The following is a 27999-nucleotide window of genomic DNA, read 5'->3' on the forward strand; positions in this document are numbered from 1 at the left end:
GTGAAACCACACCCACGAGAACAGACATGCTTATGAACTAAATTTTTATTTGCAATGTTCTTTATTATCTTTTCCAGTTTCAGATGTGAAAAGAGGCATTAATTTTTCTTAATTAAATATGTAATAAAGAAAAGCAAGAGTATTTACACATTCAATTAAATTGTAATCAATAACTTCGGTGGATAATTACAAACACCTTCTGCTAGCTGAGGAGAGAAATATAAATACAGGAGAAACCAACACTGTTTCAGAAAGAAAAAAAAATTACATGGCATTACATTAGCACTTTTATTTTGAAAAATAAAACAGAACTCCTTATTTACAGAACTGTCCTAAAATGCATTTCCACTCAAGGAAGCAGAAAAGGCCTTAGGATTTGAACTGTTAACTTTGCCTTTTTTTGTGTTGCCTTTAAAAGTTGATTCATCTATATAGCTTTTTCAAGTTTTAATAATGATTTTATCTTTCTAAAATGCACTACAGGTTTGTCAGAAGGCCTCGCCAGGCTCTCAATCCCTTTCCCTCCCCAAAGTTTGTTTGAAGTGTTGGAGAAATGCCTAAGCAGACGCGTGTGGGGTTGCAGGGCGTGGCCGTTATGGAAGCATTGAGCGCCCCCCCCCAAAGCAGCAACAGGTCCATCGCCCCTCTCGTCCTTCTTCCGCATCACTTCCTGTCCCGACACAGTCTACAGGAAGCTAGGAGGGGACCCCAATCATTCTACGTCTGAAATGTCCATGGACGATCCCAGCATGTCCATTTTTCAGCTTTAAAAAGAAACGCACTCCAATCATTCTACACCCAAAAAGAGAGCAAACCCACTAGGTAAGAGCATCAGGTAGACCATACACACAACACATGATGTCATCATGTCTCATCGACACGACGGAATCAAAAAATATAAATGTGTGAGCAGCTTTTGAAAGTTTTGTCTGTTGGGGATTGTCTTTTGTCAGTTCTTGGGGGGGGGGGGTTTGTGAAACGTCTTGAATAGGTGTTGCCGTCGGCAACGTGACGCACCTTTAAAACAGGAGGTAAAACCTGAAAAAACACTGAAGGGAACAGCAAGCTCAACACCTCGGCATGAGGAGCACGCTCATTCGCTTCTCAATTTTATTTAGTTCCAAAACAAAATAAAGCACAGAAAAGAAAAAAAAAACAAGGAAAACGGATCTGTAGTACAATCTCTCCCAGTTTCTCCATTCTTTTGTTGTTGTTGTGTTTGCGCAGAAGGATTTTGTAGTTTCAAACAGACCCCATTTCAAGGATCATCAAAACCGTTGAAGCAATAACCTTTTTTTTTCTTCTTTTTTTTTGTAAATCCTCTTTGGGCCCTCTCAGAGGCGCGCCGGTGGGCGGGGCCAAGTCCTAGCTGTTGTCTGATTCGTCCTCGGCCTCACGGAGCCAGGTGAAGAAGGCGGTGACAGACTTGAGGGCCACGCCCTTGCCCTGCTGCTCTGCTGGGTCCTTGCTGGACTCCCACTTATAGAAGGCCTCCTCTTTGATCACGTCCTCATCGTACAGCGTGTCAAAGAACATACGCAGCAAGTCTGGAGAGACACAGAAAGAGACAGAGAGAGAGACACAGAGAGAGAATTGGTAAACATGAACACAATAAACCGAGGGGAGAGTTTATCCTGGAATGGTTTCAGCCCAGTACAATGGCTCCATAGCTAATCTAGCTGTTCCACAAGGTTCCACTGCTGTAATGGTTTATTACTTATCAAGTTTGATCAAGTACTTATCTTATCAGGTCTCCAGAGGTACTTAGGAACGCACCATCTAGGACTGTCAAAGAGACTTACGGTCTGTGGTGGAGGAGGGGGTGGTAGAGGGGAAGGAGAAGAAGGAAGAGGTAGAGGAGGAGGGTCACTCACTGGCAGGCTGCTCCATCTCCACCAGGAGGGCCTGCAGGGCGTACAGGGCCTGCAGCTCCTTCTGCTCGTCACTCAGGTACTTCTGCAGCAGCTTGGCCCTCTGGCCCAGCTGAGCCGCATCCACCTTGTACGGGGTCTCACCTGCGGAGGGGACAGGGTCAACACCAGACACCCCGCCACACCTGGAGCCAACTGACAGCCTCCAGGGAATGGAAACCCCCGAGTGTACAGGATTTCATGTCACGTGTACGCAGTCTTAGAGAAAGAGAGAGCGCGAGAGAGAAAGCGAGGAGTGGGTGCAGGGTTAGAGAGAGAGCGAAAGAGAGTGAGAGGGGTGGGTGTAGGGTTAGAGGGAGAGCGAAAGAGAGTGAGAGGGGTGGGTGTAGGGTTAGAGGGAGAGCGAGAGAGAAAGAGCAGGTTACTCACAGATGATGGCCGACTGGCAGACGGAAGTCATGAGAGTTCTCACGATCACGTTGGAGGAGAGCTGCTCCTCATCCAGGTTAGCCTGAAACACAAAGTCACAGTCAGGGTCTATTTCCTTGGAAACACAACGTCAGGGTCTATTTCCTTGGAAACACAACCTCACAGTCAGGGTCTATTTCCTTAGAAACACAACAACAGTCAGGGTGTATTTCCTTAGAAACACAACAAGCAAAAACACTAAAGTAAGAAAGTCTCTGGCACCTCAACCCAGTCGAAGATGCGCTGGTTGTCTGCCCGGTCCTGGATCAGTCTGTCCAGCTGCTGGGCCAACTCCTCCAGGCTCAGCCCCTTCAGGCTGCTCCTCTCCACCTCCTCACCCAGGGTGAACTCGACATCCTACGGGACAGACAACACACAAGAGCCACACAGGTTCAGTCTCATCAGATGACTTCATCCTCTGACTCTCAGAGGGAGGAAGTTGTTGGTGGTATCAGAATCAGGTTTTATTTGCCATGTAGGTTTACACAAACACAGAATTTACTGTGGCTGGAAGGTGCAAACAATAAACATACACAAATCTTAAATCAAAAGGCAAAAAGTATAATAGTCTAACTTGTCCTAAGAACTAAACAATCTAAAAAAAATTATAAAGAGTAGTTCTCCTCCTTGGATTAAAACAGGTGTAACCCTGAGGGGTCGTGACCCTGGGGGGGGGCGTGACCTCACCATTTCTGTAACAAACTTGTTGACGTCCTCATCTTCTGGCAGGAAGTCCTTCCAGTTAAGTCCCGCCTCCCTCCACATGGCACCCACCTTCTTATGGCTCTGAGGAGGAGGATTGCAAAACGTGATCAGGTGGAAAGAAATGACAGCATGAGCTGTCACTTAAACACATCACCCTTTTCCTCTCTACAGGCTATGCAGTACTTACTCTTACTTACCAAAATAAAACATTATATTATAAAAAGTTAAAAATCAAATACATTTTCTTTTTTATTATTGAATTGTGTTATGATTGTATCAGAGAGAAGTTCTTCTGTTGAGATGCAACACTTGCAAAAGCTAAGAGTCTGGGAGCTCACCATTGCTTTACAGAGAAGCTGGAGGATTTGGACCAGCAGACCTCCAGCCATGCCCTGGGGAGTCAGAGGCTTGGCCAGCTCCCTGCAAGGGGTCAGGGGTCAACACCAGGACAAGGGTTATTCACAGGATGCCATGTGTTCAGAGCAGGATGATGCATGTTTCTGCCAATATTGAACTCATGTGAGATGAGGCCTCAACCGAAGCCTGGGACTGACCTGAAGAGCGGTCCCATAGGGATGCCTCCTTCGTGGAGCATGGGGGTGATGAGCTCAGCCAGGTAGAGCCAGATGTGGGGGATGTCTATGGCCATGTCCTCGGCCACCTCCAGGATCTCCACAAGCCTGTACAAACCCACGTCAAGTCAGCATCCTGCATGAACCACATCCAGGCTCCCCTTTGCACCCCCACACCCCCAACACCAACACCCACCCTTTGTAGTACTGCTGGGGGGTGAGGGCTCCAGCCTTGATGAGCTGGTGCAGCAGGAGCCCCATGTGCTCCCTGACGAGGGGGCTGCGCTCCAGGGTCGACTCGATGCCGTTCCGCACAAACACAAACAGCAGCTGGCCGCTGTTCATCTCCTGCACACACTGCAGCGCCTCCTGCAGGCCCGGAGGGGAAGGAGGAGTTAAACACAAGTAAACATGTATATGATAAACACATACGTAAATATGTACATGTTATTTAGTGGCTTTGTATAAGCTTGGCTCAGATCAAATATCGTCAGCAAACTAGGCTTTTGGGTATACATTTTTGTGGTCCCACTGCAATAGACCACCCAGGAGTGTGTGTGTACCTTCATGTCGTTGATGTGGAGGTACTCCTCGATGATGGCAGTGGACTTCTTGTCCAGCTCCTCTTCGCTCAAGGCAGGCTTGGTCTGGGCAGGAGGAGGGGTGGGGGCGCTCTCTCTCTTCACTGTCAAACCACACACACACACACCTTCAAAATGGCCGCCTGAACAACTCACATCCTGGCACTTGGCTCTCCTTTTTTCTTGCCATTCAATATTTCGGAATAAGTCTTTCGTCATTAACACGGATTAAAAAATAAATAAACTTTATCCACTGTTAAATACTTAAAATACGATGTTACATAACAGAAGTTCACATGATCAATAATAGAAAGGAGGATCGTGGACTATTGAGACTCCTCTGGCAGTGATGACCTACCGCTCTCTTTGCTGCGAGCGCGCTCTCTGCTGCCGCGTTCGTCCGTCATGCTGGCCACGCGGCGGACCGGGTCGGCCCCGCCCCCTCCGCCGCGCTGCTCCCGGTCGCCACCGCGGCCCTCCGTCTCCCGGCTGAAGCTGCGCTTGGTGACTTGAGGACGGTTCCTGTCCCGCTCGCCGCGGTCGTCGCGCCGGTCGTAGCCGCGGTCCAAGCGCTCGGGCGCCCGGTCGTAGCGTTCGCGACTGGAGCTGTTCCTGTGACAGCAAGGGGTGTGGGGGTCATTTAGACGGGGGCTGGTGAGGCGTTAGGAAACCAGACCAATGACAAGAGGGGGAATTTCCACTCGCTAAATGTAGCAAGCTACTTCCCGTTTCACCACTGAAAATATATTTAAATGCTGCTCTGTGTTGGCTAAACTTAAACCACACAGACAAGAACAAAGTGACTGTTCGGTGTTCTCAACACAAAACCTCGGCTGGTGAGCTTTACTATGGAACCGGTTTGAACTAGATTTCTTTGGAGTGGGTTAATTGTTCTGACCTCTGAGGCACTCTTCTGTCAGCGTCGGATGAGAGTCCGGAGGAGGCGGCCTGCTGCAGGGCCGAGAACCTGTTACTGGCTGCAGGGCGACCACCTGACTCCTGACCACCTGGCACTGAGGACCATCACATACACCACACCGTTTACAGTCTGACCTCCGCCAAGGTGCTTCATTATTACCATGCTGTGGGGCGAAGAGGAGGATGTGTGTATGTGTGTGTGTGTGTGTGTGTGTGTGTGTGTGGGGGCTCACCTGGTTCCCCGGCTGGTTTGGCCCCCGTGCCTCCACTGCTTCCCTTGCCCCAGCTGCCCCACATGCCCTTGCCCCCTGGGGCCAGGAGCTGGTTGTTGAAGTCCAGAGCTCCAGGCTACAGGAGAGATGGAGGCAGCATGAGCAAACAACATCACAGGGGTAGAGTGGAGCTGCTGGTGGAACCCCAGGCCCCGGTCCACAGTGGGAGGCTCTGGGCTCCACAGTGTGGTTCTCTGTGCTCGCATCACAAACCTTGGTGATCTTGCTGAGGCGGGAGGTGTCGATGGGTCGGTTCTTGGTGGTGATGGGCACCGTGTTCCAGCCCTCGTCCTGAGGCTGGTTCTCACGGCCCCGGGGGGTGTGTTGGCTCCCACGTCCCCCCTGCCCACCTCTCCCTCCTCCACCACCTCCTCCTCCTCCACCACCTCCTCCTCCTCCACCACCACCTCCTCTGTTGTCAGTCTTGGCAAAGAACTGCTGCTGGACCTTGATCTGCTCCCGGTGTTCCTCCAGCTCAGCCTCCTTGTGGATCTGGTCGATGGTCTTGGGGCCCTGGTCTCCCCTCCGGGGAACCCAGGTGTTCTGGAAGAGAGAGAAAGAGAGAGGCAGGGAGGGGGAGAGAGACGGAGGGGGAGAGAGAGAGGCAGGAAAGGGAGAGAGAGACGGAGGAAGGAGAGAGTTTTTCTTCAGACAGGGTGGCTCCTGGTAAAGTGCCATGCTACAGGGGGAGAGGCTGTGTGTGTGTGTGTGTGTGTGTGTGTGTGTGTGTGTGTGTGTGTGTCGGCTCGGAGGCAGCTGAACCTGCATTATGAAACCTCCAGTCACTATCTTTTATAACATCACGTCATCTGTCACATGTAGAGCTGCAGGACCCCCAGCACTCTGCAAGGGGACCCCAGCACTCTGCAGGGGGATGGCCTGAGGACCCTGACCGGGCTGAGGACCCTGACCGGGCTGAGGACCCTGACCGGGCTGAGGACCCTGACCGGGCTGAGGACCCTGGCCGGGCTGAGGACCCTGACTGGGCTGAGGACCCTGACTGGGCTGAGGACCCTGACCGGGCTGAGGACCCTGACCGGGCTGAGGACCCTGGCCGGGCTGAGGACCCTGGCCGGGCTGAGGACCCTGGCCGGGCTGAGGACCCCTGACTGGGCTGAGGACCCTGACTGGGCTGAGGACCCTGACCGGGCTGAGGACCCCTGACTGGGCTGAGGACCCTGACTGGGCTGAGGACCCTGACTGGGCTGAGGACCCTGACTGGGCTGAGGACCCTGACCGGGCTGAGGACCCTGACCGGGCTGGGAGACAGGAAGCAGGGACAGCTGCTGTTGCTCCCAGCAGGGGTCGTTTTATTGAAGCTGGTTAAAGTGTAACAGCGTAGAATTGATTTTTGTTCCGGAAAATGACGTTACGCAATACGGAAAAACCCTTGCTGCTGACACACAAACACACACGCACGCACACACGGGTGACTGTACTAAACCAACAATCCAAAATCTTCCAAATATATGAGAAATGAATTTTAATATGCAAGTGCTAATGATTAGGGTCGCTGGGTTTGGCAGGAGGGGGGTTTAGGGGCGGGGCCTGTCTCAGCCTATGGCACAGGGCGGATCTGCTTGAGGGAGCCGCCCTGCATTAGAGAGTGGAGGCCATGACTCTTATCCTGCTTCAAAAACCCACACGGGCTGAACGGACCAGTGTGGGCATCTATGGGGCTGTTGACCACACACACCTGTACTACACACACACACACCTGTACTACACACACACACACCTGTACTACACACACACACACACACACACACACACACACACGTGTAATACATCGCAGTGGAAACATTTTCCAATATGTATTGTGTATGTATTATGGCGATTTATTTACATTTTTTGTTTGATCTTATTGGTTGAGCTACCAACACAGGTGGACTCATCACAACATTCTCAGAAATCATACCACAACGACAAAGTCTTGCAACTGGGTGCGAAAGAGAGTGAAAGGCGGTTTAAACATCTACACAACATGCGGCAAAGCTAAATCTGGTTGAGATCCCATCACATAGGCTTATCATGGATGTTGTTACACGATGGAACAGCTCAATGGAATTGCTGGAACGCCATGCTGGAGCAACAAGCTGCTGGAACGCTCCATCACAGCATGCTGCTAGCGATGCTACTGTCACACATCCTTCACTTACCCGCCCTCAGTCCCCTAAGAGACTGTCTGAGCATGAAGGGCGGTCCAGAAGAATCAACAGGAAGCTACACTGGCTGAAACGGAAGTCAAACGAGCGACTAAAACAATCCAGGCTTCACGTGTTCAGGGTACTAAAGACTTATTCAGTCTGGGGCCCAAGATTCTGAATACGGTCCACACTAAACATGTCTAGTACCGTGGCCTTCTTCTGTCAAATATGAGGTCCTTGACAACTGAATCTTTGCACTGCATATCTGGCCTTAGCGTGTATCTGCCAGCCAGGCTCGACATGCCTCACATGGCATGTCTGACACCAAAAGAGGGGATAGTCAGGGAGCCGTGCGAGGGAGCGAGACAGCCTCCAAGGCCACCTGCTTTCAAACATGTCACACGTAGCCCTGGAGATCAGGGTTCAACCAAGCTTGGATCGCTCAGTGACAAGTTTCCTCTGACTGTGTGTGCGTGTGTATGTGTGTGTGTGTGTGTGTGTGTGCGTTACCCGTCGGAGATCCAGCAGATCCTGCAGCATGAAGCGGATCCTGGACGAGGTCTTCTTCTCCTTGATGATCTTCTCCATCTGGTTGAAGTACTGGTCCATACGAGGCTGCAGAGACACACATAGGCCGACCTTAGACACCGCACACGTGTGAGTGTGTGTGTGTGTGTGTAGGGGGACAGACAGCCCCTCGTCCTCCCTCACCTTGGCCTTCTCGAAGTCCAGGTCCTTGCCGATTGTGGACAGCAGCCTGCTGAGGCACTCCAGGGACTCCTCGTCGTGGTTCTTCAGCAGCTTGACGATGCAGTCGTGCATGATGGCCTCAGTCAGCATCTTCAGCTTGAACAGCTCCCCGATGAACTTGATGTTGCCCAGGGAGCGCCGTCGGGCCTTGTCCTTGGCCTCCTCAAGCTCCGCCTTCAGACGCTGCTTCTCCTCCTGCCGGTGGGAAATGACGTCACCAGCGGGGGGTGGGAGAGAAGAAGGTTAGTGGTCCTGCTGTGTTGCCCCGAAACAACACCAGGAGATTCAGCCGAGAAGATCGTTGAGGTAGATCTAACCCAAGCTAAACCTCGCCTCATTGTGTTATATATGTGAGCTAAACAAACTCTGTGCACACAGGGGGTTTCGTACCGGGGCGGCGGCGTCCAGCTCTTGCTGCTTCTTCTCGAAGATCTCGTCGTCGTCCTGGTCCTTCTCAAACTCCTTCTGGCAGCGGTTAAGGAGGAGCTTGCGGAAGTTCACAGTGGTTCCTGGCTTGTCGGTGGTGGGGACTTTGAGCTGAGGGGAGGCAAGAGGAAACCAAACTGATCTTTAAGCAGAGAAGACTAAAGAAAGAAATGTGTTTGAGGAAAGATGTTTCAGGGATGTTTAAGGTGTGGTTGGAAAGCTTGAAAGAAGTTCACAGCTTAGTTTGAAACTAGGTGTGTGTGTGTGTGTGTGTGTGTGTGAGAGAAAAGTGTAGCCTCAACATAAAACGCACCAGGCCTCATTCCAGAGATGCTCTCACAAACACGACAGACATTTCTCATGTGGTCACACACACACACACACACTTCCCCTCTCCCCCCCCCCCCCCCCTACCACTTACCCCCATAAGGCAGCGGCACATGTTGGCGTACGCCACGGAGAAGTTGGGCTCCGAGATGGCCTTCTCGAAGATGAGGTCGATGACCCCCTTCAGCCTGTCCTCCGTGTCGATGGTCATCTCCTGCACCTGCTTCATCAGCTGCTGGAACATCTGGGGCGTGAGCTTGTTGAGCACGCTCCTCACGCGCTTGAACAGCTCCTGGGTCTTCAACACCTCGGGGTCGTTCTCCTCGTCCGCGGGGCCGCCGCGGCCCGCCGCCTTCTTCACGCCGGGCTTCCAGGCCTTCTCCGCCTTGTTGAGCTGCACGTCGTTGTTGAGGGACATGCTGGTGATGATCTTGCGCGGCTCTTTCCTCTGGCCCTGGTGGGAGCCTCGCGGACCGCCCATACCAGACGGCTGTGGGGGAGGGGAGGGGGTCAGTCAAATAAAGTGTAGAAGAAGCTGAGGATGTCAGTCCATATCCACACACGGCCCGCCGGCACACAAGTATGACCCGAAATGACTCGAGAAACTAGCCATCATCTGACTCACCGGCCCCCTGCCACCTCCTCCACCTCCCCCTCTTCCTCCTCCTCCTCCACCGCCGCCCATGCCAGGCCGGCCCAGGTTACCCAGGAAGGAGGGGGTGAAGTCGGGCCCACAGTTCATCCCTGGCAGGCGGCTGGGGTCCAACTGACGCAGGGGGGTCTTGTTAGCCTGGAGGGGGGGGGGACAAGCAGAGGAACCAAGGTGAAACCAACCTGAACAATAGAAAACAAACTGAAGTGTACCAAACGGATTTGGAGATGTGGGAACCAGCGGAGGGCATGGAGAGGGAAGGGGGGGGGGGGTCTACCTTGTCCAGGACCACGTCACTGATGTGGGGAAGGCCTTCGGGCTTGCTGAGGCTGGCGGTGCAATTCTGGAAGCCCAGCAGGAACTCCCTGTCATAGCGCTTCTTGTCCTCCGGGTCGATGGGTTTCCACTGCTCTGCAGGGGGAGATAAGCATGGAGCCTCTTATCACTATGACCTCCCTGAAAGTGGCTGTATTCAGTGGAAAAAGCGAGATTACAGAGCCCCCCCCCCCCACACACACACACTTGCGGTGAACTGAAACTTAAGAGCAAAACCAGAAGAGAATAGAAACTCAATTATGCTTAAAGGTCTTTTCAGGAAGAAAGATAAAGATAAGGATGAACTGGGACACGTGTGTGTGTGTGCGGCCACCCCCCCCCCCCCACCCCCCACCCCCCACACACACCCACCCGCGGGCTAAAGTCCAGGAAGTGGGACTCACCCCCTTTGTACTGGTATTTCAGCTCTCCCTGTTTGGGTTTGATGTTCTCGGCGTCCAGCTTGTCCTCCTTCTCCTCCCAGGTCTCGTCCACCTCGTCCGCTGCAGGCGGGGCAGCGGAGGCAGGGGTCTGGGCCTCCTCTGCCTCAGGGGCGGAGGCAGGGAGGAGCAGGGCCTTCTCCACCTCAGGGGGGCTCTCCAGCACCTGGTCCTGAAGAGGGGAGAGAGGGTGTTAACTCCAGTCCCGTCTGAACTGCCCGTCATCCCATGTCTAACCCAAAGACCCCTTTGAGTCCAATCATTTGCAGACACACGTACCTCAGTAAAGGCATCGAGGAGGTCACCTACAGTCTCCTTTTTGTTCAGCTCCTTCATCTTCCTCTTCTTCTTTGGCACATACACAGCAGATGCTAGAACACACACACACACACACACACAGTCAGCCATCTGTACACTCCAGATATCCAGTTAGGTTTTCTTCGCTGGGCCACAAAGGTCAGATTATGGCTGAATGTGGAGGAGGTGTCAACCTTAGCAGGAAGTCCTGATATTTCACAATGATTCATTATCTGGAAAGGAAGCTTGACAGATAGCTCACAGAAACTGAGAAGCTTGACCGAAACTCAGCATCTAAAATGCCAGACAGAACACGAGACAGACATGGAGACAGAGAGAGACATGGAGACAGAGAGAGACAAACAGAGACAGACATGGAGACAGAGAGAGACATGGAGACAGAGAGAGACATGGAGACAGAGACGGAGGCAGAGAGACAGAGATAGGCATGGAGACAGACGGAGACAGGCATGGAGACAGACGGATGCTGACCTTGCATAGAAGAGTCCCCAGCGGGGGCGATGTGTGGTGGGGGTGTGTCCTCCCTGTCATCGGCAGCAGGGGGAGGAGCCACAGCGGCGGTGGTTTCGGGGTCATCGGGGGCCTCGGCCAAGGGCGCCACCAGTACAGAACTCACCGTGTCCACCAACGGCACTGTCTCCAGCACAGCAGAGATCACAGTGTCCACCAATGCTGGGGGGACTGTCGACTCCACCACTTCAGCCGCCGGCGCGGCAACCACGGGCGCGGCAACCACGGGCGCAACATCCACCGGCGCGGCAACCACGGGCGCAACATCCACCGGCGCGGCAACCACCGGCGCGGCAACCACCGGCGCGGCAACCACCGGCGCGGCAACCACCGGCGCGGCAACCACCGGCGCGGCAACCACCGGCGCGGCAACCACCGGCGCGGCAACCACCGGCGCGGCAACCACCGGCGCGGCAACCACCGGCGCGGCAACCACCGGCGCGGCAACCACCGGCGCGGCAACCACCGGCACGGCATTAACGGTGTGGTCCACCTTGGGCTCTGCGATGGGGCTGGCGTGACGCTCGGTCAGGACCCTGCAGGGGCGCTCCGGGTCCTGGGGGAGGGGCAGGGGCAGGCCGTTAGGAAGACGCAGTTCCTCCGGCTGGGCGATGGGCGACTCTGGAGGAGCCTCCCCCAGGGGGGTGGAGGGGATGCTGATGGACAGCCCCGCTAGCTCCGCCTCCTTGGGCTGGGCGGGCACCCCGTTAGTGCTGGAGGGCAGGGCGGAGGGCGGGGCTGGGCCCACAGGCTTGGCGGACGCCATCGCTTCTTGCTTGAACCGTTTCACCTCCTCCTCCTTCACCTCCTCCTTCACCTCCTCCTCCTTCACCTCGGGGGTCTTGGAGCGGCGGGTGGGGAGGGGGGCAGGGTAGGCTGGCACCGAGGGGTCCAGTGGGGCTGGAGAGGGTTCCCGGGGTGGGGGTGCATCCATGACGTCGGAGACTTGGCTGCTGGGCGGGGGGGTGACGAGGGCAGGGGCTGTGGTGTCGGCCAGGGGGGTGGGGGGGGCCTCCCGGGGCAGGGCGGGGGGAGGCGAGGCCGTGCTGGGGGGGGTGACCTCCGGGGCGGGCTCGCTCTTCACGGGCTCGGGGGTCTTCGACGGGGGTGGGGGCGTCGGGACACCTCTGTCATCTGGGGAGGAGCCGGACAGGGGGGAAATGACATCGTCATGACAAGGTTTGAGAAGCGCGACGCATTCTAGAAGGACCTACTTGCTGTGGGAGTACAGATAGTTGAAAATGACCTGACACATCCATCTGTCTCAGAAGAACGTAAGCTACACGGTAGGTCAGCTAAATGACCACACACACACAATCCCCCCTACTCCCCCTAGTTCTCCAAAATAGTGAACTAAATGATCACTAGTATAACACAGTATGGACCGGCTCCACCAGACCCTGTGCTGCGTTAGGAGAGCCATGGTATTCTGACCTGGTCTGATCACCACAGGTGCAGGTGTTCCACTCTCACCGTTGGCCTGGGTGAGCTCAGAGTCATCTGGTATCTGATGTGTCCAGGACAGACAGGGGAAAACAACATCACAAGTCACAGCATGACTGACACAAAATGGCAGCTGATCAATACTTGTGGAGACAGTTACAAGAGTATGAATCAGATGTGATGGAAAGAGGGGGGGGGGCTGACCTGCGCAGGGTCGTCACAGACGTGCGGGGGTGTCGGGGTGGAGCCAGTACGACCACCTGACATGATCTCCTCAGTGATGTCACGGCCACCCTGGTTAGGGTCACGGATTCGGATCTGGGGGGAGAGAGGGAGGGGGCATGAGTTGTATTCGGTGAAGGCGGGGAGGGGAGGGAGGATTGGTATGAGTTTTATTTGGGAGAACGCAGGGGGGGGTCCAAGGAGGGTAGCGAGAATTACATTTGTAAAAAGAGTGAACGAGAGCGAGAGGGAGAGAGAGAGGGGAGCGTGACCAGACGGTCTGAGGAAAAGCCCCTCCTGGACATCTTCCCACTCTTAAGCAGCAAGGGGGGGGGGGTGTAAAGAGTTGACTCGTCACAACTAACGGCTTTCAGATGATGCAAGGGCCTGTCTTCCTACCCACTTTCTGGCAGCAGGGATGGGCCTAGCAGCATGCTATTGCTAGCACCGTCCCCTGTTCAGCCTAGCTACACACACACACTGACAAGACACCAGCCAGAACAGACTACGCTGTCCACATCAGCTCCACACGGCTACACTGGATGTGTCTGCCAAGTCAGTTGAGTCGAGTTTGAGAGAAGACAAACTTTTTAGGAAACTTTTCAGCTGAGTAACCGACTTCTGGTGGGGGGAAAAAGAAAGAAAAAAGACGACGAAAAACAAAAAAGCTCACGCCTAGTCACTCATCTGACCCAGAATCGAACAGAAAGCTTTCCTGTTTTGTTTAACTAAAGAAGCATTACCTTGAGGCTCGAAAGCGTCTTGGAAAATAGCTGAAAAAGAGATTACTCACATTTAAGGAGTGCCCTTGCTTGACAAGCACATGTTTCCTATCACAAACTGTTTCAGACACACAGCTCCCTCTCTCTCACACGTACACAGAGCAGTCAGTAACTGGTCTAAGCCGGAACGTTCTCCCTCTTGTGGCTGAAAAGCGTTTACCTGGCAGAGTCAGCCCCTACCTCTCTGCTCCCGGGACCCTAGCAGGCCTTCATCCTGGGGCTGGAGTTGAGCCGCCGTCCAGCGGGCCTCTCCCTGCAGCCAGGCCGCTTTCGCAACTGTGGCTGTCAGGAGCTGGAGCCTGGGTCACCCCCCAACGGTGCTGTCCACCTCACACACTTTTTACTCAACAGGCTAGGCTAGGCTAGGCTAAGGGAGTCGCTGCAAACAGGGCTGGGCTTCTCTCCCAGCGAGTTCACTCGCTCCGTGAAAACGGCTCAGCACAGAATGAGAGAGAGAGAGAGAGAGAGAGAGAAAGAGAGGGGAGGGAGAAAGAGCGAGAAAAAGAGAGAGGGGGAAACCAGCAGGACTGGCCTTGCGAAGCAGCAGTTCTGGAATGCAGCAGTGCCCCCGCCCACCGAGAATACAGACAGTCAAAGGGGGCCAGAGAGAGGGGGGCCAGAGAGAGGGGCGGGCTTCTGAGGGAAAAAAGAAAAAAAAAAACTCAACTTTTATCAAATAAGTACACGCAAGTGGGGGAAAAAAACCCTCCCTCTTTCTCTCCAGTCGTTCCGTTGCAGAGAGCAGTCCCACTGGGGAGAAAGGGGAGGGAAAGAAAGGAAAAACTTCTTCCTGAGGAAGGAGGGGCAGTGGAGAGGGGGAGGGGGAATGCCACAGCAGCAGAGAGAGAGACAGAAAGAGAGCGAGTGAGAGAGGTCAGTCATACAGTTTCCGGAGGATAGGGGAGGAGACTAGTAGCCACGTGTAGATGAACTATGTGCTGACATGTCCTTCATAGAGAGCGAGAGAGCAGGAACAGGGAGGGAGGGGGGGAGGTATAGGCCAACGCACCGCTTTCAATTGCGCAAGGCAGCGAGTGGAAAGTGATAGAGGGTAGAACAAAAAGCAGTTCCTCTCGTTGATCTGCCATGGAGGAGAGAGCAGGAGGGCTCCTGCACTCTGAGGCAGCCCGGAGAGCAGATGGACCAAACACGCCACACACCCCCCCCACAGACCGCCTGCTTCCACCCAAATCTGGCCCTCCCCACACACACACACACACACCACCTCTCGCCATCACAGAGACACAAGCATAACGACCGCACGCTCACGCTGCCTCCATCTTTCAGTCCCCCCCCCTCCAGGCGTGTGGACAAAAAAAGAGTTAGGGTTAGGGCACACACACGCGCTGGTGGCATGCGCCTCGCCCTCTCCCTGAGTCAGGCTCTCATGCCTGACAGACCTGCAGCACGCGCCAGGCCGGGGGGGGGGGGGGGGGGGGGGGCACTAGGACGGCCAAAGTCCACCCAGGCGACACCCAGCCGGTCTGCGTCTCTATCAACTGCCCTGATAGACGTGCCCGGTCCATCAAGAGGGACACACACCCCCTGGCGGAGGGCGGAGCACCACGCCATGCTGGGGCGGTGGTCGTGTGAAGGAGGTCCTGTAAAGGAGTGCGGAGCGATTACCTGTTTGCGTTCTCTTTTGGACTGCATGGGCTGAGGTGGAGGGGGCGGGGCCTGCTGCTGCTGGGGGGCAGGGTTCATGATGACGGGAGGCGGGGCCACGGGGGGCGTGAACTGGGGCTGCGCCGGGTAGTACGCCCCAGCTGGGAGGGAGAGAGAGAGAGACACAGAGAGAGAGGTCACACACACACACTTTCTCCACACAATGAAATGGAACATGTAAATAGTGGCACCACATGGAAGTTAGTGATGTAAACTGAGCCCAACTTGAATGTCATCTGTTTAAGGCTTCAGCTGAGCTCTAAAGCCTTCGTTCATTAGAACTTGTGATCAAAGTCACTGTTGGTTTTCTCAAACTTTTTTCCCCTTGATTGTGATTCCCCAGAGGATGCAGAGTGATGTGGAGGAGTCTGGAGGTTGCAGGCTGAAGCCCAACCTCAGCTCAGCGTGACCACGTCGCCTCAGCCAAATATGGGCAAGCTGGCATCATCCACACCAGACATGAAACACGGAGGAAAGAGACCAGTGAGGGAAACCAGGCAACCAAAACATCCATGACCTAAAGTCAAAAAACACGCCATTACGCCATTGAGTTCAATATCCTCCATTACCCAGAGTTCAATATCCTCCATTACCCAGAGTTCAATATCCTCCATTACCCAGAGTTCAATATCCTCCATTACCCAGAGTTCAATATCCTCAACGCGTCCTCCAGGGGCCTCAGCTAACCTGAGCAAATTCATAGAAACTCTAAATCATTCGTCTGCCTGTCAGTAGCACACTGTTTCTCTGTGTACATTCCTGCTTCACTCCCTCTACTGAGTCTGCATTGTGGACCAAGGAGAGCACAGACTAAATATAGTCAAAACCCCACAGCCACTGCTGAGAGGCGGGGAAAGAGGGGCACAAGGGAACATGCTCCAAAAGAGAAGGAAGGACTTTCTTGGAGTCCTGTCCCTGTGAATAAGATCATAAGATGTGACCAAGGGAGCAGGAAAGAAAGGAGAAGGAAAAACAAACAAGAGAGGGAGAGAAGTTAGCAGGCGACACATGCACCATCCAGACGCACCGTCCAGACACAACGTACCCTGGCTGTTCCGCTGAGACGCACGGTTTCCCATTTTTGCCGCGTCCCGACCCCAGGAGGTAGACAGAGAGAGCGAGGGAGAGGGGTAGGGATCGTCTTTCCCCCTTCCTAACTGCCACCTCTCCGTCTCTCCACAAGTGCAACTCCAGCTGCCCTCTTCCTTATCCACCTCCCTCCCCCCTCTCTCTCTCTCTCTCGCCTTTGCGACCTAGCCTCACTTCTTCTGCCCTCCCTCGCCCTGCTGTGGTCTCAGGTAGCGAGCTCTGGCTGAGGATGCCTGCTGAACCGAGAGGGTCGCCGAAGGGAAGCTAGTCTGCCAGGTTCTGCTTCACCCCTCCTCCTATCGGTGATCTGATCCAGGCTGCCAGCGAGGTCACAGTGCCTGGAGAGGGAGCGTGAGGGGAGAGGGAGGGAGCGTGTGGGGAGAGGGAGGGAGCGTGTGGGGAGAGGGAGGGAGCGTGTGGGGAGAGGGAGGGAGCGTGTGGGGAGAGGGAGGGAGCATGTGGGGAGAGGGGGAGGTTCTGTAAATCACTCAACGGGGGAGATAAAAATACCCCCCTCCCCCTGCACATGAACTCCTTTCACAACTGTAGCCTGGGAGGAGGGGAGGGGGGCTTACCTGACAACATGGAGGAGATTGTGACAGCACCACCTAAGGGATGGGAGGATTGAAGGATTTTGAGGCTTGGAACTCTACGTGCCCTGTTTCGTATGTAAACAGACAACCTGAGTGGCTTGTTTGTATAAATGGAGGTCTGAAGGCAATATTCCAACACAAGTTGCAACACACACCGCTGCAGAATCCTGAAACAGTGCGTGTGTGTGTCACCCACCAAGCCAAATCTCAATCACATGACTAGTGAGGAGCAAGCTGACGTGTCATAACGTCCTCATGACACCATGGGACTCCTCCAATAACAAATGACACACAAATGTGAGCTCCTTAAAAGCAGGAGCACAAGCGCAGCATGTGGGTGCTGGAGCTGAGGCAGACAGGCTTCTGGAGAAGGCAGGCTCCCAGAGCCCTAGAAGGAGCACAGCACAGCACAGCACTCGACGGTGACAGTTCTCTGCCACATACTCAACAGGACATGTCCGGGGTTGGAAACCACCTGAGGCATCTGAAGAATGAGACAGCGTGCATTACTGAAAGAGAGAGACTGAGGTGGCTGGCATGCCTGAACAGAAGAAATGAAGACAGTCCTCTTCACCAACACCACTGTGGCGCTGGGGCTGCGGTCTTTCCCCATTGGCAGCTTGCGAAGCAGAGAGCAGCCCTTTCTGCCTGCTTGGGTCTCTTACTTATTTTACAATGTTGCATGTCAACAGTATGATGTCATCTTGTTGCTCAGGTTCCTGTTGCCATGTGTCTGGGGGAAATGAAAAGACAGCCGCCGCTTCCGTGGCAGCGAGCACTGGAATACTGTTACAACTATGGGCCCGAGTTACCTGCTGAAGTTACGAGACACCATTAGCATGTCGCTCTGGATGAAAGCTGCTGAAAGAATAAAACGAAAAGGAGGTGGGGGGGGGGGTTAGGCCGTCTGAGGCCGTCTGAGGACTCTCCTCCCTCCCCTCCCAGGCTCAGCCAGAGGCCTGGAGGCTGGAGCAGGACTAGCAGTAACATTCCTGTCCCCAAATCAACTTAGCCCTGCTGCTTCCAAACACACTGTGCCAGGAGGCAGCAGGCCTTTCTCCTGTCTGTGTGTGTGTGTTAGACTGTGCATGTCTGTAAGACTCAGTGTGGTTGGGGTGCATGTGACTGTGTGGTTCAGTGCAGTGAACCCTGCGTGTGTCTCACTGTACTGATTACATGTGAAAGGGACTAGACCGTTGGCTGGGAAGGGTTTAAATAATGTGTATGCAAAATAGGCACCTCAGTATGAGAGGTGTTAATAGTTAATTCCATAACAAGAGGGGACAAGGAAAAATGCAAAAAATGTGCTTGCTCTTCCAAACACAGCAACAGCTTAGAGGGATAATGTTCTCCAGCTCCGCCCCGCTCTGACACACACGTCTCCAAAAAAGCAGCCGTCTGATTTATGAACAAGTGAACACTTCAGGTCTTCATCAGAAAAAAAAAAAACTTGCTGACGTATTTAGCTTGTGGGCATTTCAACAGCGATTTGTCATGGACCCAACTGACTAACTCCAAGTTCACACTGTTGGGTGTGCGTAGCAAGACATGCCTGTTTGACCCTGGGGAGGGGAGGGGGGGGTTCTAGAAACATCAGTGTCTTGGTTGGTGATGCACATCTCGTCAGACCTAAATGTGAGTTTTATTCAATTTTTGGGTCCACGTTTCCAATGTAACAAAAACCTCCCAGGGCCATTTTGAATCTTGAGTAAGACGACCTCATACATAGGGAATGCATGGCACTACGCAGTCCGTTAAATACACAGCAGTGGAGAACAGGCGTAGGAAAGCACCGACCTACCAGGCGGGTTTCAACCCTGTCACCCAGTCCTGCAACAGCATCCAGACACCACTAGAGGCTGCTAAAGGACTACAAATCCCAGAGACAGTCTGGATTGACGGACAGGATCATGAGGACTAGACACTCAGCACAGATCAAGTCCAGACTGTATGTGCACAGGCTGGGCGTGTAACACTGAGGTTTTGGTGTGTGTGTATGCGCATGCGTGCCAGGTGAGTGTGTGCGTGCCAGGTGTGTGTGTGTGCGTGTCAGGTGAGTGTGTGCGCGTGTCAGGTGAGTGTGTGCGTGTCAGGTGAGTGTGTGCGTGTCAGGTGAGTGTGTGCGTGTCAGGTGAGTGTGTGCGTGTCAGGTGAGTGTGTGCGTGTCAGGTGTGTGTGTGCGTGTCAGGTGTGTGTGTGCGTGTCAGGTGAGTGTGTGCGTGCGTGTCAGGTGAGTGTGTGCGTGTCAGGTGTGTGTGTGTGTGTCAGGTGTGTGTGTGCGTGTCAGGTGAGTGTGTGCGTGTCAGGTGAGTGTGTGTGCGTGTCAGGTGTGTGTGTGTGCGTGTCAGGTGTGTGTGTGCGTGCCAGGTGTGTGTGTGCGTGTCAGGTGAGTGTGTGCGTGTCAGGTGAGTGTGTGCGTGTGTCAGGTGAGTGTGTGTGTGTGTCAGGTGTGTGTGTGTGTGTGTGTCAGGTGTGTGTGTGTGTGTGTGTCAGGTGTGTGTGTGTGTGTGTGTCAGGTGAGGCCCCAAACAGAGCCTCTTACCATAAGTACCATATTCAGCTGGGCTGGTGCCGGGGTAGAAGCCTGGGGTGCCGGGCTGCACCGGGTACTGCTGGGCGGCAGCAACGTATGTCGAGCGGTACTTCAGATCCAGAGAGATGGGGAGAGAGGGGAGATCCAGAGGGGACAATGTCAGCATTAGGTAAAGGACACTTCATAGGTCCCTTGATTCCCACCTCAGGTCAGTTGGTCTGGCCTGCAAGATGCCCTTCATGTTAAGGACTGGCTAACTTGGACCCTGACAACCATGTGTCCACTCAGCATAGAGGAACATGAAGGTGACAGCTCTGAATGTGGAGGGCCTTTGTGTTTACGTGAGGTACGCATATACACACGCCTGGCAGATTGTGACAATCTACCCCCAGTTGTATTAAATTTGAAGAAATCCAATACAGTGCATTGTATTATATTTGAAGAAGTTCAATACATGCATTCTAAAGTAAATGAGTAATCGCATTAAATAATCTAAATGTCAATACTGACCAAACAAATCAAATGTTTGCCACAATCGAGCAGTCCTAACACACACACACACACACACACACACACTAGGAAGATGCCCAAGACAGCCTGCTGTGAGTCTGTGGGAGGGTCTACCTGTCCTCCAGGTATGAAGTAGGCGGGGCCCTGGGGCGAGGTGGCGAAGGGCAGCTGCTGCTGGGGGATCATCATCATGGGGGAGGCTGTGGTCTGGTACACGTGTGCGGGGGCCACCTGGCGTGGCGCGCTGCTGGGGGGGGGGACCCCGCGGGGGGCGTTGGGCCTGCTGCCATAGTACGGCTGGGAGGGAGGGAGGGGGGGGAGGGAAGTGCAGAAGTTAAAACCTGCTTTAAAGAGACCATTCCGTCCATTATCAACACCCTGGGTTGGAGTGGTTGATTCTGGACTGGGACATTAAACTGGTCTCCTACCCGGGCTAAGGACTTCACATCTACTGAGACTGGCTATCCTCTGACATGATTACGCCCACAGTTTATTAGAAGCATATTAATCTTGCAAACAAAGTAAGACTATGAATAAAGGGTTGCTAATGCTAATGCTGGCTAACGCTAATTCATTCAGGGTTTTCTTCATTGACATTCAGCTGCTTTTCCTAGAGCACGAGTGAAGCCAGGGTAAGGACGCCAGCTACATACAGCCTCCACAAACACAGAGAAAGAGGCGGAAGAGAGAGAGAGGAGGAGGAGTTACCTGCAGTGACCTGAATCCTCCCTTGAGCAGCACATCACACACACACAAACCCAACGTGACCGTGCACACACACACACACAGCACGGGAAGCAAGAGGACAGGAGATGAGGGGGGAAGAGATAAAGGGGAGGGAGAGAGAGAAAGCACCAGTCAGTTAGGATGACAGAGCAGCTAGTCCCCTTCATCTACACAGCAAAGCAGTGAATTAACAGGCAGCATGCAAGCAAGGAGGTGTACAGGGGAGTGGGTTTGTCACTGCCAAAAGCACAGAGGCCTTACTCTATCACAATGTGAGTGTTCTCATTCTAACACTGCAAAAAGGGCTGCGACACACTTAAATCAAGTCCAGTTAGCAAAGTTTAGTTCAATATCTCATAGCTGTGTGTAGGATAGTGAATGTTTAGGAAGGCACAAATCATTAAGCAGGGGGACAAGTTAAAATGCCCCTACCCCCCCTCCCCCCACAGTCAGCCTGTTAGTACCTGCTGGTGCAAAGCACGAGGCCCCGGGGCAAACTAGAGAGGGAGAGCAAGACAGGGCAAAGGTCAGAGATCAAACCCACACACTGGAGGGGGGAGGAGGGGAGTGTGAAGGCCTCCTCCACACACCCTCACCGCCCCCCCCCCCCCCCCCGCCCCCCATGGGTAAATGAGGAACTCAAGCACGACAGAAATCACAAGGATGGGGGCGAGGTGTTCAGTGAGATCGATCAACCAGCTGAATCAAGACGGTGGAGCTGTTGCCATTGAGATTAGATTCCCCCCCTCACGATTGGTCTGGCGTGTGTGGTGAAACTGCACAATGGATCCGTTTGTTGCTAACCCACAATTGCATGCATATACTCTCAGTGGCCATGTTAGTGGGCTGTTTCCCTCTGGAGAGTGTCTGGTGCTGGTGAGGAGTGACGAGGAGGAGACATACCTGTCTGGGCTGGGGTGTCGGGTTCATTTGTGGAGGCGGGGAGGCGAACACGACAGAGGGGGGCTGCCCAGGAGGGAAGGGGGGCTTTCAGAGGAAGAGGACAGAAGTGGGACGGACGGACAGGGAAACAGGAGGAGGACTTGATGAACCACTGGACTGAAGGGCAGATCAAGGGGTTATGTACGCGCGTGTGTGTGTGTGAGTGCGTGTGAGAGCGTGCGTGTGTGTATGTGAGCGTGCGTGTGTGTGTGTGCGCGTCATACCTGTGAGAGTCCAGGGGATGGGGTGGGGTGGGGGGGTCCCGTTATAGGCTGTGGTGCTTTATTCATTTCCTGGGGTTCTGCATGGGGGGGCTGGGAGCGGCACACATATCTACAAGCAGAAGAGAGGAGGAAGGAGATGTTACTAGGAGGCCAGAGAGGAACTAGGAGAGGAACTGGGAGAGGAGACAGTGAGCATGTGTTGTTCCAGTGCTGGGGTCAGAGCTGGTAGCAGTGGCTATACTCACACTTAGAAACAGTATTCAGTCCCTGGTAAGGGAGCAAGGCTCTGAGGAATGCCAACGTGGTAGTTCGTCCAGTAATCTCACTGCTTGAGAGAGAGAGAGAGAAAAAGGGAGAGAGAGAAATAGGGAGAGAGAGAAATAGAGAGTGGGTCAGACAGACAGATTATAAGAGTCAAAACATAAGAGTGAAAACACCCTTTCGCAACTCCCCCTGAAATAACCCGTGAGGATAGCATTCCAAGGCGATAGCCTCAAGAACTCATGTGACCCAAAACGCAGTTAGCGCTAGTTCTAGCCAGAGTGGGGGAGAAAAGAGGGAGTTCCCAGATAAGACGTCATCTTCCTTGTGTTTCCAGGCAGGGATATCTATATAGAGTTGGCATTGAGAACTACAGATAATGACTTAGAGATACAAATGGGTCACAAGCGCAATCATTTTAAAGAGCGGACTGTCATAGACCTACAGTTCCAACTGCGAACAGCACCACACACACACACACACACACACACAAAGACACAGTGCGGGAGTAAAACACCTGAGTCATGCTGAGTCAGATAAGGTTTTTCCTTTTCTTTTTTATAAGGGGGTGTCAGAATTCTTTCAGCCGGGAAGAGAAGTCTAGAATGATTCTTTAAACAAAGAAGAACAGGTAGGAGGGTGAAAACAAGAATCAAACACTACACAAGCACCTTTATCATGACTAACAATAGGCTTCAACGCTGAAACGCTCGGCTTGGCTGTAAAGACAAGGGGGGGAAGTTTTAGACAAGGGCAGGCGTTTGTGTGTGTGTGAGAGAGAGGGAGAGAGAGAGAGACTTATTGCTGAGTGGACACTAACAGGGCTAAAAGAAGGTTCTTCTTTCCCTGGCACATGCCGGCTCAAACGGTTTACGCACGTCGGTGTGGAGATAACCTCACGTCAAATGACAGCATCCGAGAAATGCTCAAATACTGAGATGGAACAACTAGGGTCTATCGCCTCAGTCATCTGGACCCCCACGAGGCAGCTGAACATGCACACGTCCACACTGGGAACATGCTGGTGCTGCACTGCAGAGGGGCCGGTGTCTTCCAGCAGTCGTGCCGTGTCGCCTTTCCTCCCCTCAGCGTAGCTCCCACAGAGCTTCCCAGAAGCCACTTGGCTCAAAACAGGAAAAGACTCAAAACAAACGCACGTTCCCCTTCCCCAAAAACAGCTGTAGCTATTGTAATTGTAGCTCTACTCCTGAAAAAGCTAGCTATTTGGAGGTGGACTAACTTCTCCCGGGGAAAGAAGAGTATACCACCTAGGGAGTGGGGGTTCAATGTACAGTGTGTGTGTGTGTGTGTGTGTGTGTGTGTGTGTGTGTGTGCGCGCGCGCGCTGGGGGAAGGGTGTCCATATCCAGCCCCCACCAGGACCACACCACCGAGCCCAGTCACTTGAACTGAACATGCAGCAGACGCAGTGTGTGTATGTGTGTGTGTGTGTATGTATGTGTGTGTGTGTGTATGGCAGGGTTATAGCCTGAACAGGAACAGTTGCATAACCCCCAACATGGCCCTTATGACGTGCAGACTGTTGACCTCCATTTAAAATCCACTAGCTTAACCTGGTACACGGCTGCAGAGGAACCTTACTCTGGGCACGCCCATTCCTCTGGGAACGACACTTCAACTTCCCCCGGAAACGACACTGCAACTTCCCCCGGAAACGACACTGCAACTTCCCCCGGAAACGACACTGCAACTTCCCCCGGAAACGACACTGCAACTTCCCCCGGAAACGACACTGCAACTTCCCCCGGAAACGACACTGCAACTTCCCCCGGAAACGACACTGCAACTTCCCCCGGAAATGACACTGCAACTTCCCCCGGAAATGACACTGCAACTTCCCCCGGAAATGACACTGCAACTTCCCCCGGAAACGACACTGCAACTTCCCCTGGGAATGACACTGCAACTTCCCCTGGGAATGACACTGCAACTTCCCCTGGGAATGACACTGCAACTTCCCCGGAAAAGGCTTGGCAGCCGGGCCCATCCACAACGTAGTATTTTAAATAACGTAACCGATGTGATACTTTGGCTTTGCATGCACACACCCCACCCCTGTTACCACACACAAGCTAGTTGACCTCTGGAACTGGTTGAGTAAAATACTACTTGAGTAAAATGCATGTGTGCAGTCTACGGCTGAAGCCATATCATTCCATTCACTGTGCTATGTAACCCATAGCTTAAATATAGAACAGAAGCCTTTCAGGGACATTGGGATGGGTTGACAGACTCTGCAGTGCGTCATGACGGGGGTATCTTCCACTCATTAGTTTCTCATAGACCACGCATCCGACCCCACTGTTAACGATGCAGGTTACACCAACATGGTTTAATCTGAAGGCCTTTTGGTCAGTAAAGACAGCCAATGTTATGATTGCTCTAACTAAAGTCTAAAGAGAGGGAAAAAAAAAAAAAAGTATATTTGTATTGGCATAAGGCAGACTGAAAAACTAGCAACACAACATGCTATAGGTTGTGTCTGGTCAGACATGACCACAGACTGAACACCAGTAAGTGCACATATTGCAAAAAGTGTTCCTTTGTTGTGTGGTCTTCCAAAACAAGTGTCAGACTTCTTAGAAATGGATATGAACAGCCTGTCGCCCAGGTTCTTTCTCAACACTGCTGTCTGCCAAAGTCACAGAAACTGCATAAGTTTGAGTGTGCGTGTTTGCACAGCATTAGTCAATGAAGAGATCTGGCTGTGTGATAAATGTGTACATTTCGCTGGTGCAACTTGGGCAAGTTCCTATAGCAAAGTCAGCATATTGCAATTAAACGGTTTGTGTAGACCATAGGGGAGATACTGCTTAGTAGACATAATATCATAAAACGTTTTAATTTCTCCCAGCTCTTAAGAGTATTAAATTAAACCAGCCCGGTAACGTTACAAAATCCAAACTAGTGTAAAAAACGGACCGAGGGAAGATCAGGTTTACCATCATCATCGATACAAAGTAACGGTAAAACTGGACATGCCCGTTTTTTAAGACAACCTTGATTTTAAATAGCATCCATTTTGAGCTCAGCCTCGGATTCTCGGTCAAGTGCACGTGGCGATTCTCATACGTGCCTCGCATCATCCTCTCACAGGGTTACCGGATGCAGAGGCGCTACGGTGACAACCTGTGCACCTGTCATTGATGTCAATAAATACAGAATTGCAAGTCAATCAAGACAACTCGAGGGCATTTCTCACAAAACCCGGCACAATTCTACTATCGATTTATGTACTTCAGATGCCACGTATGCATCAATTATTATGCATCAGCCGTGCGAAAAACAGTGTAAAAAGCTAGTATATTAAAATAGATGTGGTGTAGGTCATTAGCAAGTTAAAAGCTCCACTTTAAAGCCACATTTTTCACCGCGTTGGTAACGTGAGACCCGGGAGGGCGTGCTGTGCGGCGCCATTGCTCATACAGCATTTTTCCCAATGCGTAGTATCCACGTGGTTCCCACTTTAGCGCGCGCAGTACACACCAACATACGTTACCCGGCATCCAGACAATATTTTAAACCATCCGATTTATCGTCTGCTTTTAAATCAAAACCAAAGAAACCGTCAACGAATCACATCTGAATTGACGGGCGGATTGTTTAAAAATACAATAATATTCGCGTGATCAACAGGTAGCCAGTGTACACTCAGAAAAATATGGTCCGATAGCCACTGGTTAATGTTCACACTTACTTTTGATTTAAATATCTTAAAAACAGCGGAATGAGCAATCTGGACTATGCAGCTTCAGAACACTGAAGGAGAATAAAAAAAAACACGCTAGCGACAGCTACCTGCTGTGTCATTTTCCAAATCACCATCATGACGCAGAATGAGTAACGAAGATAATCTATTCCATCAAAAAAATCAAGCAGTCCATTCATCTCAAATAATAAACATAAGTATGTCGTCTGAACATTACAAGAAATGTACTACATTATACCAGAGGATGCTTAGTATTTATGAAGTACACGTGTCACGCCTACCTTCCATGGAATGAATATCCTCCACTACGAGTTCAGTCCAAACACATTTCTAATTAACGTTAAGTTAATAACATCAACACTTCAAAAAACGACTAGTCAGCGATATAATGTGGGCAAAGAGCGGCTTTGCCTTAACCGACTTCTTGGAATGTCTGCTTGATCACGGATCTGCCAAACCACCAATAATAGGCGGAAACAATGTGTTCACTGTAGACATGCTCATACAAGCTGGCATGGGCCAACACATTGTGAATGTACTGATTCGATGCGGCCATACACTCTCCCAATGGAGACTTTGCGCGATTATTAATAATGTCAATTAGCAAATAAATTAAATGTATATGCAGTTTCTCTACTCCAACTACTCCTTAGGCCATTTCACTTAGCAATTGTCTGTTGAAACAAGAAAGGAGGCTAGCTGGCTAGCTAGCTAGTTCAGGCCTACGCTATCCAATTCAACCATAAAAACATCCGAAGCCCTTTCGGATTTAATAAAAACCGGCTACAACTCAATTAGTTTTATCGTCAACAAAACAATTCTACATGTTTGTTTAAATCTCTCATGGGTCAGGTCTTTCTCTAACATGCAGTTGAAAATTGTTTTTCACATTCACCGGTTTATCTACTGGCCACAACGCGTTAGCTTGGCTGGCTATATGCGTGATCACAAGCTACTGAGTAGGTTTTTTTAATCAGTTAATAACTAAGACTATGAAATACAGAATAACTGACTAGACAGGTCTGGAATGGTCACTACTCAAATGGTATTAAGTGACTGGCTTATTATTCCATGTCACGACAGAATTCAAAGTAGACAGCCGGCTATACTGCTGCTGGTAAAGTACGTTAATCAGTTGGAGCTAGCTAGCCAGCTGCCATAGCTATAGCATATGGACAAGTTGGCTAGCTAGCTATGGCAATGCTGAAAACATCACTAGCCTAGCTAGCTAAACGTTGTTATATAGCCAACGACGCCAAACGATTTAGCTAGCGTGTCTATCACGACTACGACTAGTAGGCTAATAGTTGCTTAACGTACGAGTAATAGTTTCTTAACGTACGTTAGTGCCTCGTGGGTCGGCCTTCCTTTGACTTGGTCTTTTTTTCGTTATAACTTTGATCAATTTAAGTAGCCAGCTAGTGTCAGCTAACAAATGGCTAACGTTTCGCCACCAATATAATTCGAAGTAACGGGGAGGGTACTTTCTTTTGGCGTGACACTTTGTCGGCGATTGCTAGCTTGTTAGCTAACAGCTTGTCTTGCGATAGAATAATTAAAAAACGCAGACCCATTTGTAATTGACTAAAGACGGGGACCATTTAAATCCATAGACAGTTGTGGCGCACGGGTTAATCTTGAGTTTCCCAGTTTATGTAGATTGTAATTGAGCGTTTACCACGTTTGTGAATTAACTGCATAAACCATGGCGTTAGCATACCTTTCTCTCCTTGAGTCTGCAAAGCTGTAAGGATTCTTCCCGGAAGCCGGTTGGCAATTCCGGATTAAGTTCATGTGACGGGGCCTTGGGTAGCGTGATTTAAAGTTTTGTCAATCGCCAAAATGTGCCGGCGTAGTATGGACTACAAGACAACAGACACATCAACTATTAAACAAAACAAATGTACAAGTAATTCCCGACTGTTTAGTATTGTTCCTCGAAAAGGCGTCAGCGATTATTGCCACAGCCAGCCGGCTTCTGACTGATCCTGGGGGATGCCTTTGCTGG

General features: G+C 52.1%; 1 protein-coding gene and 1 long non-coding RNA gene across 5 annotated transcripts; one reads left to right on the forward strand and one right to left on the reverse strand.

Moving 5' to 3' along the window:
* Positions 1-27: 27 nt before the first annotated feature.
* On the reverse strand, positions 28-27999 carry eif4g1b (eukaryotic translation initiation factor 4 gamma, 1b). 4 transcript variants are annotated; one of them, XM_084673482.1, is made up of 33 exons: positions 27712-27999; positions 22247-22326; positions 22002-22110; positions 21739-21822; positions 21300-21332; positions 20818-20838; positions 20224-20406; positions 19609-19708; positions 15346-15485; positions 12920-13033; positions 12707-12779; positions 11234-12406; positions 10724-10815; positions 10409-10616; positions 9967-10100; positions 9663-9827; positions 9132-9527; positions 8675-8821; positions 8246-8479; positions 8045-8149; positions 5601-5930; positions 5349-5463; positions 5096-5210; positions 4556-4809; positions 4180-4301; positions 3813-3985; positions 3599-3724; positions 3383-3464; positions 3027-3125; positions 2562-2696; positions 2301-2382; positions 1875-2015; positions 28-1547 (listed from the first exon to the last, which is right to left on the reverse strand). In XM_084673482.1, exons 3-33 carry the CDS (start codon positions 22065-22067, stop codon positions 1366-1368), a joined length of 5424 nt encoding a protein of 1807 aa, XP_084529608.1. In that variant the 5' UTR covers positions 22068-22110; positions 22247-22326; positions 27712-27999; the 3' UTR covers positions 28-1365. The 4 variants fall into 4 exon arrangements, with proteins under 4 accessions (XP_084529608.1, XP_084529606.1, XP_084529607.1 ...); XM_084673480.1 differs by having other exon boundaries at positions 22247-22329; XM_084673481.1 differs by lacking the exon at positions 27712-27999 and adding an exon at positions 26273-26431 and having other exon boundaries at positions 22247-22329.
* Positions 17189-20016, forward strand: LOC146257823 (uncharacterized). The gene is made up of 2 exons (XR_014729864.1): positions 17189-19079; positions 19141-20016. It is a non-coding gene; the product is annotated as an uncharacterized LOC146257823 (long non-coding RNA).

This window comes from Hypomesus nipponensis, chromosome 15 (assembly GCF_054491055.1).
Source record: "Hypomesus nipponensis isolate SF chromosome 15, ASM5449105v1, whole genome shotgun sequence".
In the NCBI taxonomy this organism is placed as follows: domain Eukaryota; kingdom Metazoa; phylum Chordata; class Actinopteri; order Osmeriformes; family Osmeridae; genus Hypomesus; species Hypomesus nipponensis.

Bases quoted from the DNA above. Each gene is read 5' to 3' on its own strand.
- eif4g1b (XM_084673482.1), bottom strand. From the start codon at position 22,067: ATGAATAAAGCACCACAGCCTATAACGGGACCCCCCCACCCCACCCCA. The intron at 13,034-15,345 runs GTAATCGCTCCG...CTCTCCCCCCAG, and splicing joins CCAAAAGAGAACGCAAACAG to ATCCGAATCCGTGACCCTAA. The intron at 10,101-10,408 runs GTGAGTCCCACT...CTCCCCCTGCAG, and splicing joins GAAATACCAGTACAAAGGGG to AGCAGTGGAAACCCATCGAC.